This window comes from Pantherophis guttatus, chromosome 3, assembly GCF_059756535.1.
Source record: "Pantherophis guttatus breed Tessera chromosome 3, ASM5975653v1, whole genome shotgun sequence".
NCBI lineage: Eukaryota > Metazoa > Chordata > Lepidosauria > Squamata > Colubridae > Pantherophis > Pantherophis guttatus.
The window spans coordinates 84,901,591-84,916,392 of NC_142065.1; the positions used below are offsets into that span (position 1 = coordinate 84,901,591).

General features: G+C 42.3%; 1 protein-coding gene across 7 annotated transcripts in view; it reads right to left on the reverse strand.

The window, feature by feature from the left end:
• PTBP2 (polypyrimidine tract binding protein 2) overlaps positions 1-14,802 on the reverse strand; it is a 94,870-nt gene that overhangs the window by 38,802 nt on the left and 41,266 nt on the right. For all 7 annotated transcript variants that reach the window (XM_034437271.2, XM_034437270.2, XM_034437269.3 and 4 more), the window contains 2 exons: positions 10,595-10,767; positions 8,047-8,190 (listed from right to left, as the gene is read on the reverse strand). In XM_034437271.2, the coding sequence (XP_034293162.2) occupies positions 8,047-8,190; positions 10,595-10,767 (317 nt within the window). The remainder of the gene's footprint in view (positions 1-8,046; positions 8,191-10,594; positions 10,768-14,802) is intronic.

Sequence of the window (14,802 nt, forward strand, 5' to 3'; positions counted from 1 at the left end):
TAGTGGATAATTTGTGTGATAAAGAGCCTTTTGTGCATGGACCCAAGGTATCCTGCTGTGCAAACCAGCTGAAGGATTGCTGTTACTAATTTGCAATGCATTTCTCATATAAGTAATTTGCATTTACAATTATAGGGATATGACAGTTTTAACCATCAGAGATAGATGCAGACATGTCACCATCTGGTCCTACATTTTGGCTTATCCAACCTGAGGATATTAACTTTGGAGGATTGAGGCATATAATTGTTTTCTGGATTCTTAGTTTTTAAAAATTTTGGAATCTTAAAACTTTGTATTATATGAAATTCAGGTAATGTAAACACCTCATTTCCTCATTGAGGAAAGCTATAGTTATCACCATATTAACAAATACAAAAATAATAAATCTTGTTAGAAAAATGTTAAATCTAATTTAATTTTGATTTAACTATAGGGACATAAATATGTAGTTACAATGTCATGCCAAGCACAAAATAAAATGTATTCATTTTTTTAAAAAAATCATATGAAGCCCATTCCTACTTATGGCTTTAGGCACTTTACAAATAACCATGTGGAAACCTCAACTGAAAGACTGAATGACCTGGTTAAATAAATGATTTTAATTCTTCTATTAAATTGTAACAAGAAAGAGTTAACGTTAGCTTCAGCAGCAAATTACTGCAAAGTTTAGGTTCCTCCATGCAAAAGACAAATATATTTGTTGATGATACTACATCTACGAAAATAAGCACACATTGATAGTACTATGATAATACTATTGAATTAATATATTGAATCTCAGGTGAGAAGAGCTGATATAAAAGTGTAAAGATATAGTGTAAAAAGGATGCTGGTCTTACCTGACACGTCTCTTCTCAGTGCCCTGTGGGAGAATCCAAGCAAGGGTTAACTTCAATCCTATTGGCAGAAACTGAGCTCCAGTTTTTCGATGAAGGCATGGCAGTGCAGTGTATGTGGATCTGTAGAGAATGGAAATTCACCCGGACCAGGACGGTCGGCAGGGTGGATCTTGGATTCTCCTGCAGCGCACTGAGAAGAGACATATCAGGTAAGACCAACGTCCTTTCTCCAGAGCCTTGGTAGTACAGTGGTCTAAAGCACCCTGTTATTAAGACCAGCTGCCTGCAATTACTACAGGTTCGAATCTCGCCAGGCTCAAGGTTGACTCAGCCTTCCATCCTTTCTAAGGTAGGTAAATTGAGGACCCAGTTGTGGGGGCAATAAGCTGACTTTGTATAAATATACAAAAGGATGAAGGCTATTGCTTAGCGCATTGTAAGCCGCCCTGAGTCTCCGGAGAAGGGCGGCATATAAATCAAATTAAAAAAAAAAAGTGTGCTGCTTGGAGAATCCAAGCAAGGGATGTACCGAAGCTTTAGAACTAGGGGAGGGAGACCAGCCGATCCCTGGTCCCCACAGTACACAGTGGAATGTACTCTCTGAAGAACACTTTGTCCACCTCAGCCAAGGAATACACATCCAGTTTATAATGTCTAATAAAAGGTGACGGGGATGACCAGGTGGCTGCCCTGCAAATGTCTTCAATGGGAGCTTCCGTGGCCCATGCTACTGTAGTGGCTGCACTCCTAGTGAATCTGTCCTGGAACGGGTCAAGCCTGCATCTCATAAGCCTTAGCTATACAGGCTTTCAAGCAGCGGCCTATAGTGGATAACGTCACCTTCCTGCCCAAGGCTGAAAGGAGATGAAGAGAGATTCTGTCCTCCGAAAGGAAGAAGTCCGTTTGATATATCTGCGAAGAGCCCACCTGACAGCCAGTGTATGCCATCGTTCCTCCACGGGATGATGGGATCCTGGGCAAAAATTAGGCAAAATGAGCTTCTGGGCCCTGTGAAACCAATTTACCTTGGGCAGAAATGATGGATCCAAACGAAGAACCACCCTATCTGCATGGAATATGTCAAGATCCCCACACACTGATAATGCTGTTAATTCAGAGATCCTCCTGGCTGATGTTATTGCCACGATGAACACCACCTTAAGGGTCAAATACCTGAGGCTAGAGGTCTTCAACTGCTCAAATGGTGCTGAAGTAAGAGCCTGGAGCACTAAGGCCAGGTCCCAGATGGGATAATGATGTATCACCAGGGGCTTCAAATTAGCAGCTCCTTTCAGAAAATTGCTTATTCTGGGATGATGAGTATGAGGTTTCTGGTTCTCACAGGTCAACACTGTCGCTAAAGCTGCAACCTGTCTCCTAAGGGTGCTGGGAGATAGTCCACTGTCCAATCCGGTTTGTAGAAAGTCCAGTACCTCCGGAACCGAAGCTCCTAAAGGGTCAATGTGTCCCAAAGAACACCACTGGCCGACCAAGTGGCGTTGTAGATTTGATTTTTTGAAGGCCGTTTGGAAGCCTGGATAGTCTGAATCACTTTGCCAGAAAGCTTGTCTTTCCTCAGGAGGCTCCTCTCAAGTGCCAGATTGTGAGCTGGAGCCACTGAGGCTCCAATGAACTACAACCCCCTGGCTGAGGGAAAGTCTGCCATGGGGAATCCTGAGAGGTTGACCAGATCTGTATACCAGGGGCGCCTGGGCCAATGTGGGCAAGCAGAAGGACTTCCGCCCTCTCCTCCAACACCTTTCTGATGACCTTTGGAATGAGAGAAATTGGAGGAAAGGCGTAGAGCAGACCCTGAGGCCAGGGACCACGGAGAGCATTAACCCCTTCCGCTCCCGGGGTTGCTAACCTGTGTTGTGGCTCCGTTACCTGAGCCTGTGTCATCGGCAGGAGAGGACTCCGAGAGTGAAGGAGAGGAGTTGGCAAGGCCTCCCTCTCCAGGACCCTCCTCTCTAGCAATGCCTTTGGTGTCCGCCGAAGGTCAAGAGATAGGCCCGGGGCCAAGCATGTCCATGCAGCCACAGGTGGACAGTAATGAGGGAGATGAGTCTTGGCTGGATCCTCGGCAGCGTCGCAGATATAAGCGCGCGGAACAGAAGAAGAGGCGTGCCAGAGATTAAGCTGAGTCACTGGACCACACTCCACAGGGTATAAAAGGGGTGAAGTGGCCATTCAGACTCTGTGACGGACAAAACTAACTACTATCGAGTCACACTGCATCTTTGGAAACAACATTATCTGCCTTGAATTTAATTACGGACTGGACTTGACAATTCTTGAACTGTGTGTATTTTGTTTATGAATAAAGTCTTGGCAAGCAGCTACTGGGTTGCTGCCAATCCTCTTATCGAAAGAATTGGTTGTCTGCCAGTTTATTTAACCCCCGGCTATCTGTTTGTGTGCGTGTGTGAGACGGGAACAGAACAACCTGGAGAAGAACCTCAGCAACTCGAAGGATGAGCAAATAGATCTATTATTGGGCGACCGAATCTCTCGCACAGCTCTTTGAAGAAATCCGGATCCAGGTGCCACTCTGAGTGGTCTAGGCTCTTCCTGCTCAGCCAATCCCCCTGCACATTCACAATCCCTGAAATATGCTTTGCTCTGATGGATAGAACATGTCTCTCTGTCCAGAGCTCCAGTTTCTCTGCCTCTGTCATGAGGGATTTGGAGCGAGTGCCCCATTCCCGATTTATGTGAGCCTTGGTGGCCACATTGTCTGTCAGTATGAGGACATGCTGACCTGTCACTGCCTCTTGGAAATGACGTAGGGCAAGGTGGACTGCCCTTACCTCCAGCCAATTGATATTGTTCTGGAGATCGGTCAGAGACCACCTTCCCTGGACCACCTGGGAATGGAGGTGGGCACCCCAACCAAAGAGGCTTGCATCTGATGTGATTGTGATGCGTTGGGCCTCCTTGAAGGCGCTGTCGTATGGCTGGAGAAGTCCACCAGTGGAGGGACCTTCAGTGGAAGTCTCACTTGGTCTTTGAGTCACTTTTTCCGGCTCTCTGATGTGGTAACAGAAACCATTGTAGTGCCCTGGCGTGCAGCCACACCCAAGGAACTATCGCCAAACACGAAATCATCTTCCCCAGGAGCTGCGAGAGGAGATTCAAAGGCACTGACTTCAGAGCAACAATCTTGTCTATTAAGGACCGTGGACTTTCCTGGCGGTCCGGTGAAAGGAATACTTGGCAAGATGTGGAGTCTATCATTGCGCCTAGGTGAAGAAGGCGGGTGGAGGGAACCAGATGGCTCTTTTTGAAGTTGACCATGAAGCCATGGTCCTGAAGAGTATGTATTACAGTCTGGAGATCCTGTTCTGCTCACAAGGCTGAGCTCAACTAGATTAAGATGTTGTCCAGATAGCACTGCAATTTTATAGGGATTGCCCTGATGTTTGCTGCCACCACTGCCAACTCCTTTGTGAAGGTTCTGGGAGCCGACAACAAACTGAATGGCAAAGTCTGGTACTAGAAGTGGTGCCCTGCATACGAAAACCTCAGGAACATGCGATGGCAAGGTCGTATGGGCACATGAAAATAGGCGTCCTTGAGGTCTATTGATGTTAACATGTCGCCTTCCCTGATGCAGCCCAAGATGGATTGTAGGGACTGCATCTTGAAGTGTCAGTAGATCACGTGGGCGTTGAGCTTTTTTAAATCCAGAATTCCCCTCCAGCCCCCCGAACTTTTCGTCACCAAGAAGAGGACTGAGTAAAACCCTTGTCCCTCCTGACCTTCTGGAACCGGATTGATGGCATTGATTTCGAACAGATGTTGGATCACAGCTTCCATCAGGTTTTTTTTCTCGATGTTTACTGGGACTGGACAACGAAAAAATTGGTTTGGAGGGTTGAAGAGGAATTCCAGTGCGAGACCCAGTCGCACTGTCTGCAGGACCCATGCATTGGTGTGGTCCTTTCCTATTGGATCGCAAATTATTGTAGTCGACCGCCAATGGGAGATGTGGTGTTGTAGTGATTTGCACTGACTACAACACCACATCTGAGGGGGCAAATCAGGTTGCAATGCTGTAGGAAATACATCTTCTGCAAAAGAAACCTTGGACTCTGTGGGATTCTGAGCCTGCTGCTGTTGGGCTTTGGAAAATTGCTTTTCTAGAGCCTTGTGACGCCTCTTGGCATCTTTTTCCAAGGCAGCAGTATCTTTCTTAGATGCCTTTTGGAACTTTCCTTTTGAGATTTATTTTATTTTATTTTATTTATTTTTATATGCCGCCCTTCTCCGGAGACTCAGGGCAGCTTATAATGCGTTAGAGATGCCCCTCTACTGGAAGCCCTGGTATGCCTAGGGCTGCAATCACCAGCTCTATAGAGTCTGGGAGGATCTGACTGGCCCTTGTTTGGGGACAAAGCTCACTCCGCCATCTTGTTACTGCCCACGCTATACAGACCAGGCGGAAGTCACCCCTGCACCAGATCTGGTCTTCCTGCAGGTCCAAAGGAGGTGGTGGATCCAGTTGGTAGACCAGGGAAGTCCAGTATCCCTACAGAACACTGGCCTCGAAGCGCGCTCTCCCTGCAATGCCGCTGTGCCGAATAGCTAGCCACGCCTCTCAGCTGGAATCAAATAGTGCGAGAGTGGAAATTTTTTACTCTCCCAGCGCCTCATGGCGAAAAAACACAAGCCCAAAGGCTGGCCGCTTTCTGGAGTGAGTGTGCAGGTGCCAAAGCTCCCCCGCGCCCACAGCTGATTGGTGATTGATGCGAGAGCGAATTCTTCCTCTCCGAGCTCCATGCAGGTCAATTTGAAATTGCAAGCCCCCCCAGCAAGGAAACCAAGCATGGAGGCCAGCAATACTACCGCTCCAAGCGCTCCTCCACACGTCTGATTTTAAATGGGGCTAGAGCATAATCACCTGCTCTCCCAGCAATGTGCGGATCGGGCAAGTTGTCAAACACGGAGTATGTCCCTCAACACAGTCAGTGACTCCGGAATCCCCAATTGAGAAGAATAAAAACAGTGGTGGTTATGCCAGCTGACTGGACCAACCAATGCACTCACCAGCGGCTGTTGGGCGGAGAAATGGGTGCTTGCACTCACAGAGGATTCCCACACGTGGGTTGGCCCTGGATAAGCTGCCTCCTATTTGTCCTCTTCTGGGTGGTGGCAGTCATTCCAGACTTGCCGGGTATACCAGCACACGCACCCCCAGCATGCAGGCTCCCACAGCGAGCTAAAAGCCCCGAGGTGGCCAAAAGCCTCTTGTTTCTCCTTCTCCACCCTAATTGGCTTAAATACTGAAGAATCTAAGCAACATCCTATTGCCCTTAGATTTGAACTGCTGGAGCAAATTTTTCCACATCTTTCTCGGCTGGACTGAGTTGAAAAACTGGAGCTAAGCCAGGCAAAGGGAGGCATGGCCAAGAAAATTCTAGCAACTCAGTCTCTGGCGATAGGATTGAAGTTAACCCTTGCTTGGATTCTCCACGCAGCGCACTAGAGAATATGTATTTCCTATACCAGCAGCCAACCCTCAAATTTAGACAGGCTGCAAGATTAAGGCATAATATTTTACCCTATATAAATAGGGTAATTATATTTTTTCAATTGAAGCACCTTTTAAATACATTTCAGCATTAATTTAACACATTTCTATTTGGGTAAAAATGTAATCCAATCAGTCTTTAATGAATAAAATCTAGACAATCAAGAACTGAGCATTTTTCCCTCAATTAAAATTATTTTACAATTTTTAAACAGCTTGTGAACACTTTTTAAAATGAATTGCTGATGGTTACCGTATTTTTCAGAGTATAAGATGCTCTGGAGTATAAGACACACATTAGTTTTTGGAGAGGAAAAAAAGAAAAAAAATTCTGCCTCTGCTTACCAGTATCCATTGGTATTCATCTGGCTAGCGTCCTTGCAGCAAACAGCAAACAACCTGGTCAGTTTCAGCACATTATCGCAGCCTGATTCAGCACGAGCAGCTGATTGACCCAGAATACCACCAATCAGCTATTCCAGGCTGCAGGGATCACCATAGCCCATTGCCGCCGATTGCTGCCTCTGCGTGTCGCATTTTCGGCCTCCGCACACCCAGTTTTGGCCTCTGCGCATCGCGTTTTCGGCCTGTTCCAGGTGGCAAAAATACGGCACGTGTAGGCTGAAAATGGCCAGTGGGTGGGCGGGGCTTTGGCAGCATTCACTGTATAAGATGCATAGACATTTCCACCCACTTTGATGGGGAGGGGAGTGTGTCTTATACTACGAAAAATACGGTATATCAATGTAGCCTTCTTGAGGATGCTACAAATATTTATCAGTACCTTCTTCCAAGATATTTTTTAAACTTCATCATCTATCATATAGCCTTAAAATTCTCAGGCAATGCCCCATCAAAGTACTAATTGGGATGGTCCTGCTTAGTTTCTGACATAACCCAAGGTCAGCAAGATGCTGCCATTCACTGAGGCACCCTTACTACTGAACCAGTTTATTGTGATCAACATAGCTGCTATGGAGAAAAAATCCAATTGAAAACAAATTTGCTTCTATTATTTCAAATGAGAAAAGTCTCTAGGCTAGGATTAATAGAGAAGATTAGAACAGAAAAACTCTTTAATGTTTGTTAAACCATTGTTCAGAATGATGAAGCAATAGAAAAAACAAAGATGAAGTTATTACCATTTGATATAGCATGGGTCAATGCTGCTTTTACATTCCTTCATGAGAAAAGAAATATCATATACTTAAAATGTCCATGAAGTTAGTACCTGCATAATTGTAGTTTTACTGTTGAAGCATGAATAGTGTCTTGATCTAAAATATATTTTAAATATCTTCAAAATCAAGTAACTATGTACTCAGTTATTCCCACAGTGAATATGAATGTCTTTTCAATAAATTCATTTATTAGAAGAGCAGATCATAGTAAGGTGAGATTAAGTTTCAAAACTTGAATGAATTATTTAAACATACCAGAAACATAGTTTCCCATTATCTAGTTAACAAAGTAACAATTTTTTTATTGGTTAACTTGAGTTCCTGGGCCAGAAAGATTATTAAAGATAAACATGCTTACATCCTATTAATAAATGCCATATTTACTAGAAAACTATAAAATAATTCCCAATATTCTTAAACATGTTATAAATAGAGAAAAACTACATATACAGATTAGTCACATCATTAAAAACTATAATAATGTTACCTGATTAAGTGTATTATCAGTCTTTAATTCTTTATGATTTGAATACTGAATATATATAGGTTGATTGCGAAGATGAGGTGTCACGGCAGAATAATAATTTACCATAGTAATAGCAGCTTCTTCTGTTGCCAGCTCTAAAAAAGCCTAGAAAATATATATATATATATATATATATATACACATAACTATACATAAAAGAAATTACTATCACATGCATCAGTCCATCCATTCATCTATTCACCCACCTAGTTTCAGAATTATAGTCTGGTAAAGTATTAAAGCTATTTACCAAAGTTATTTAAAATTTAGATTGGATTTAGAATGTACAATTTATAAAGAACAATATTTGCTTCGTATTTGCATACACATGTACTGAGTCAATATATGCCCTCATCCCTGGCTTGGTCCACCACTATAATAAAGATTTAATTTATTCTCTCCCTTATGATCAGTATTTCTTATATCATTATATCTGTAATCATAAAATCACAGCTGTGATTTTAGTTCAAGAACATTCACATGAAGCAAACTTAAGCTTGAGAGTATTAATGAGATTGCTGACATCATTCAGAACAACAAAACTCTAAGGAACCAAAAAGACTGAAAGGCGCAATCTAAACAGGCACAAACCTCTAAAAATATGATTAAATTAATAATTTCTATATTCTTGATTTTTAAATTTTAAATACATCTTCTAAGTATAATTTCAATGTAGCAAAAAGTTAAAAAGTTCTTATGTTTTGTGTTTCCCACACTCAGCCATTATATTTTTTTATTATTTATCATGGGTGCAACATCCACTTGTAGTGATGTTAAAACATTCCAAGCTTGTAAACTTTTAAACTCAAAACACTGTTTTTAAGTGTACTGATCACAGAATAAATCTGTGATTTCAGAATACTTTCCCTCAAAATAAGCTCATTTCAAATATTCATATTCTGAAATCCTGAAGATATCACCTCATTTATACATTAAACTATAATTTTAGTTATATAATTTGTATAATTATGTAATTTAATTATAAATTAAATATATATATTTTCCACAGCATAACCATCAAAATAACAGTAGCTGCATCTGCGTTATTGCTGGCCCAGACTAGGAGGCAAGAGGAAGAGTAGGAGGAGGAAACGACATTATTTTAACTCATGGCAGATGACAATATCACTGATCAAATGTATGATGCAAGATGGGGATAAATTTAGTATTTTTTCTTTAAACTTCTTAGCTATTGGGAAGTTTATGCTTTCTTTTGTGGGCCTAGAAATGCATTCTGTTTTGTACTTTCTTTTACTGATGGTCATTATGCAAACGGGAAGGTCTCTTCCATACAATGTTTATTAGAAAGTTTTGCTAAAACTATGTTGCTTTCGTTTATTTGTTGAGTCATGTTGTATGCTATGTGCATACTCTTGCTGATGCTTAGTCTTCAGGAAGCAAGTTAACTTCAAAGAGTAGGTTGTTTTTGCTGCATGTGTTGAGTTTTGCTTGTAGACTGTCAAATGGAAAGGTATATGAGGTTATGCATTAAGAGAGAAGCCAGTAAAAATACTTTTGTTGCACTTGTCATTGTTCACAGATTGAAGTGAATCGTGCTATTTTTTTCTAGATTTCAGCAGCTGTTTGAGTATAGGCAGGCTGTGGAAAATAATAGTGTTTAAGCTGTTGGTTCCATTGTTGCCTATTGGATTTTTTTTTTTTTTAATCACACTCATTGCAAACTTTTGTACCTGTTGGATGAAAAGCAAAAGTCAGCCTGTATACCAAATCATCCCATCTAATTTTGGGTTCAAAAATGAAGGAATGGGGCATTTTTTTCAAGTTCCTATTATTTTCTATTTTTATAGAAAATAGTTTGCTCTATCTGAAACGAAGTATTTAGAGTTTTGTTCAGATATAGGCAACTCAGTAGATCTGTCCAGAGCTCAAAACAAGTTTTGTCTTTTTTCTACTTTATGCACACCATTATTTGCTGATTATTTCAAGTTTCACCCAGCTCAAAGTAGTTTTGATGCAATTTGCCAAGTCAATCTAGAATTGATTGCATCTGAACCATATAGCGCTACGTTGCTCCCATTTTAAAACATTCATGGAAAGAGACACAGAATCCCCTATAAAAAACTATATCACTGTGTGAACATGATATCACAAAACATAGGAAATGTGTCCTGTTCCTTGTACTTTCCAGTTAATTGGTGCTATAGCTTACAGCTAAAAACCAACTGTGGACCATTCTTAGTTTCAATATACAGTCAGGCATTTAGCCCGAGATCTATTTTACCAGAACAACATTTTTAAGATCTGCTTCCCCCTCCCTCCATTTTTCACAAAGCAAATACATAAAAATCTTTGCTGTCACATTGTTTTTGATTTTGCACCTAACAACCTAAAATACTTTTCCATGTCTCAGTTGATTAAAAAAAGTTTCCTATAATTGGTATATTATGATAAAATGCATACATCTTAAGGGTAAAACTTACAGTAAGTGTCTTGGGATGGGGGAAAAAAACTTTGTATATTGAAAAAATAAGACAAAAAGAGAAAATACCTGATTTTTTCCTTTCAGCATGAGAATGTTGGTTACCTTACCAAAAGGTAAACCCAAAGCAATAACTTCTGTTTCTGTCACTTCTCCTGGTAATTTCCTGATATGAAGAACACGAGAAGGAGCCCCATCCATTTTATCTTCACCCTTGAATTTCTTGTTGTCGTTACCATTGGCTGTAAAACATTTTTGAATTAATTTCATATCTAAAATTTATTATAAATTCAGAGAAAAATACACTTAGTATACACACAGGTTTTCAAATTAGTATATGAAAAATGAATTTGAAATCTTTCAATTAAATGTTTAAAAAGATAATAAAAACTACATCTAATAAATTACCAAGCAGACCAAAACAGATTAGAAAACTCTAGCATGACAGCATACAGAAAAAGGGAAGACATACTTGCATAGTTTCTATAACTAATTATCTAAAGCAAACATCAGTTTATAATGAGTGAATTATTTTTTGTATTTGGATTATCAAACAATTCTCATTTGTTAAGTCATATTGATGTGTCATGAACATAGTGTATACCTCTCAAAATTATCTACCCATCCCATTAGCAGGAAATGCTGCCTGTAGGATTTCTTTATAATTTACAGCTATGAATGTTTTCTTATAATCAGCATTCACTGCTGCACAGAATATGAAGTTATACTCCATCCCTGTTTGGAGTGTGATTTAGATCATCTCAGCCCAAACTCCACACAACATAATTTCATTTTTAAAAAAATAAAAGCTCCTACTGAGTTTTTGCATGAGTCACTACCATTTATTGGCCTATTCTACTAATTAAATAGAGGAAAGCACTTGGGCTATAAATGTGAAATTTGTGTTCTATTTTAATTTGAAAAATCTGGAACAATTCAGCCATGAAACACTTACAAAATATAAAAATATATAAACTTAGTCAGGAAACACAATTTAAATCCATGAAAATCTTATTTCTTTCTCAACAGAACTAACATATTACACCAGTTGTTTTAGTCAGATACTTAGACTGTGCCAGATGTTTAAGAACTTTGCTCAAGATTAAAAAACATACTTTCAAGAGATTATTTGATTTATGTACTAAGAAAGAGAACATGATCATAATTAGGATGTAATGAATGTCCATGGAATTGTGGATGCAGACTGATGATGGCATAGGTTGGACTTAAAAGGGTTTGCAAATGTACTATGCATACTGCCACTAAACGTATAGGATAAAAAGCTATCAGATGCCAAATGGGATGCTGAAAAATGATACTGGGTCCGGACAGTAATGACCATATTTAGCAATGTTGGGCATAGGAAAGTCGGGGGGGGGGGGGATTCAGTAGACCACTAAAAAAACAGACCCACAGTGCAGATCCCTTCTAAACCATTGCTCCAGCCTTGTACCTAAATGACCAAATTACTGATGATAGTTTAGTGTTCAATCCAGAGAGCAATTTTTATTTATTTGATTTCAGGATCTCAAGATTTGTCCAACCAAGTTTCAGATCTTGTACAAGTCACAATGCTACAGATAGGAAGGACAGGAGGTTATAAGAATTTGGGAAATAACCAACAATGCTACTTTGGAAATAATTGGATGTGTATGTATGAGAAAATGGATTGTAAAGATAAACATGAGTTAAAGCTGGTGTACAAAATGATCTGCAGAAGATCGTGGACCACATTTTTGAATTGTGAGTTCAATCTTGTGAGATAGTCCAGACAAGAACCATACCCAGATGAATACATTCTACTCTTTTATAAGGTTACATTATCAGAATCTTGCCAAGTCTCAAAATAAATTTCTCCCCCATTGCTGTTACAGTCTCTACTTTCTGTAAGGGCCTAAAGCAGTGGTTCTCAACCTTCCTAATGCCGCGACCCTTTAATACAGTTCCTCATGTTGTGGTGACCGCCAACCAGGGGTGGGTTCTAAATTTTTTTACTACTGGTTCTGTGGGCATGGCTTATTTTGTGGGTGTGGCTTGGAGGTCATGTGACTGGGTGGGCGTGGCTAGCTGGTCATGTGACCGGGTGGCCATGGCTATGTGTATAGGGACTACTCAGAGGGCTGAAAAAAGTCATTTCTGACAGGTCCTCGCACTTTTGACTGGTCCTCACACTTATGACCATCCTCACATTTATGCCCGTGCAGCATTCTTAACAACCATGTCACTCATTTCACAACTGCTTCTTTTCATCATGGTGATAAGATAGGGCAAAAAACGTAAAATGTGAGGACAGTCGAAAATTCGAGAACTGGTCAAAAGTGTGAGGACCAGTCAAAAATAACTTTTTCAGCCCTCTGAGTAGTCCATGTGCACAAAAGGTTCAAACGGGACCGATGTAAGGGCCTGAAGAACTCAAGATAAATCCCATGTGGGGTAGCGATGGACCACTGGAGGTCGGAGGTTTGCAGCTCCCTTAATAGATTGCCTAAGAATAGGTTCATGGGCCAATTATGTCCTCTTGGGCCCATTGGGACCGTGGACAATGATGTCCACAGTCTCACACCGCAAGACCATGGACAGCGCTGCAACCTGCCTGCGGAGTGTGTTGTGGGCAGATCTTTGTCCAATCCGTCCTGCAAAAATTCTAAAACATGTGAAACTGTAGCAGAGGTGGGGTCGAGATCCCTAGCCCCAGACCAGGTGATAAATGCTGCCCATGTGGAATCATAAATACGATTCGTAGAATGTCTGCGAGAGGCCTGGACGGTTACAATGACCCTGGAAGAGAAGCCACGCTTCCTCAGGACTCCCCGCTCAAGTGCCAAACGGTTAAGTTGAGCCACTGGGGCTCCGGATGTTGCAAGGCACCTTGGCTGAGTGATATCCGCTCCTGAAGGATCCTCCAGGGCTGGGAGACTGAGAGGTCGACCAGATGTGCAAACCACAGGCACCTGGGCCAGCGAGGGGCAATTAGGAGGACTTCCGCCCTTTCCTCAATTACCTTCCTGACAACACCTGGGATCAGCGAAAGAGGTGGAAAGGCATAAAGTAGGCCACTTGGCCAAGGGCTGCGAAAGGCATTGGTCCCCTCCACCCCTTGTGACGGGAACCTGGTGAAATACCTGGGAAGCTGAGCATTTTCTTGGGAGGCAAACAGGTCTACTACTGGCTGACTGAATCTGATTGTCAGTTCCAAGAAGAGCGTGGGGTGTAACTACCATTCTGCGTTGTCTATTGTGGAGCGGCTGAGGCAATCCGCCTGAATGCTTGCCGCCCCCATGATATGCTCCGCGTTGAAGGAAAGTAAATGCTTTTCCGCCCACCTCCCCAGGAGCTCCGCTTCCGTCATGAGGCTCCTGGAATGAGTGCCTCCTTGACAGTTTATGTGTGCCTTGGCCGTGACGTTGTCCATAAGAATGAGAACGTGTTGGCCCTGTACTAAGGTCTTGAAGTGGCAAAGGGCAAGGTGTGCCGCCCGAAGCTCCAGCCAATTGATGTTGTGGGTCAGGTCCGCTGGGGTCCAGCAGCCCTGAGCCATGTGGCCCTGAAGAGGCTGGCATCTGATGTTATCATGAGACAGCCCTTGTCCAGCACTGGAGACATCCACCACTTGAGGGAGAGCAACACCTCTGGGGGAACACATACTTTGGTCTGAGAGCTGCTGTTGCCTGCCCGTTGGTATGGGAGCAGGAACCAGTGAAGGGTTCTTGTGTGCAGCCGAGGCCAAGGCACTATCGAGATGCATGACACAAACATCCCCAACAGTCGTGCTAATAGGACAATGGGGACCCGATGCTCTGCTCTTATCTGTCTGAGCAGGGATGACAGGTTGTCCTTGCAGTCTTGGGAAAGGAAGACCCATCCCAGCCTGGTGTCGATTTCCATCCCCAAGTGTAAGAGTCTCATGGCCAGAACCAGCTGACTCTTTGGAAAGTTCACGGAGAATCCATGCTGTCGTAAAACGGTGATTGTTGTCTGCAATGCCTCCTGGTTTCCTCGAAGGAGGACACTTGCACAAGAATGTTGTCCAAATAGCATTGTAGACGAATAAGAATTGATCATAGATAAGCCGCTAATGCTGCCAGAACCTTGGTGAAGGCCTGGGGTGCCAACGCTAGTCCAAAGGGCAAGGCGCTGTATTGGTAGTGAGACTGCTTGAAGCAGAAGCGGAGATACTGACGATGTGCCGGGTAGGATTGGCACATGGAGGTAAGCCTCCGTAAGGTTGATTGATGCCAGGAAGTCGCCTTCCCGAATTCCCTCTAGGATGGTGGTTA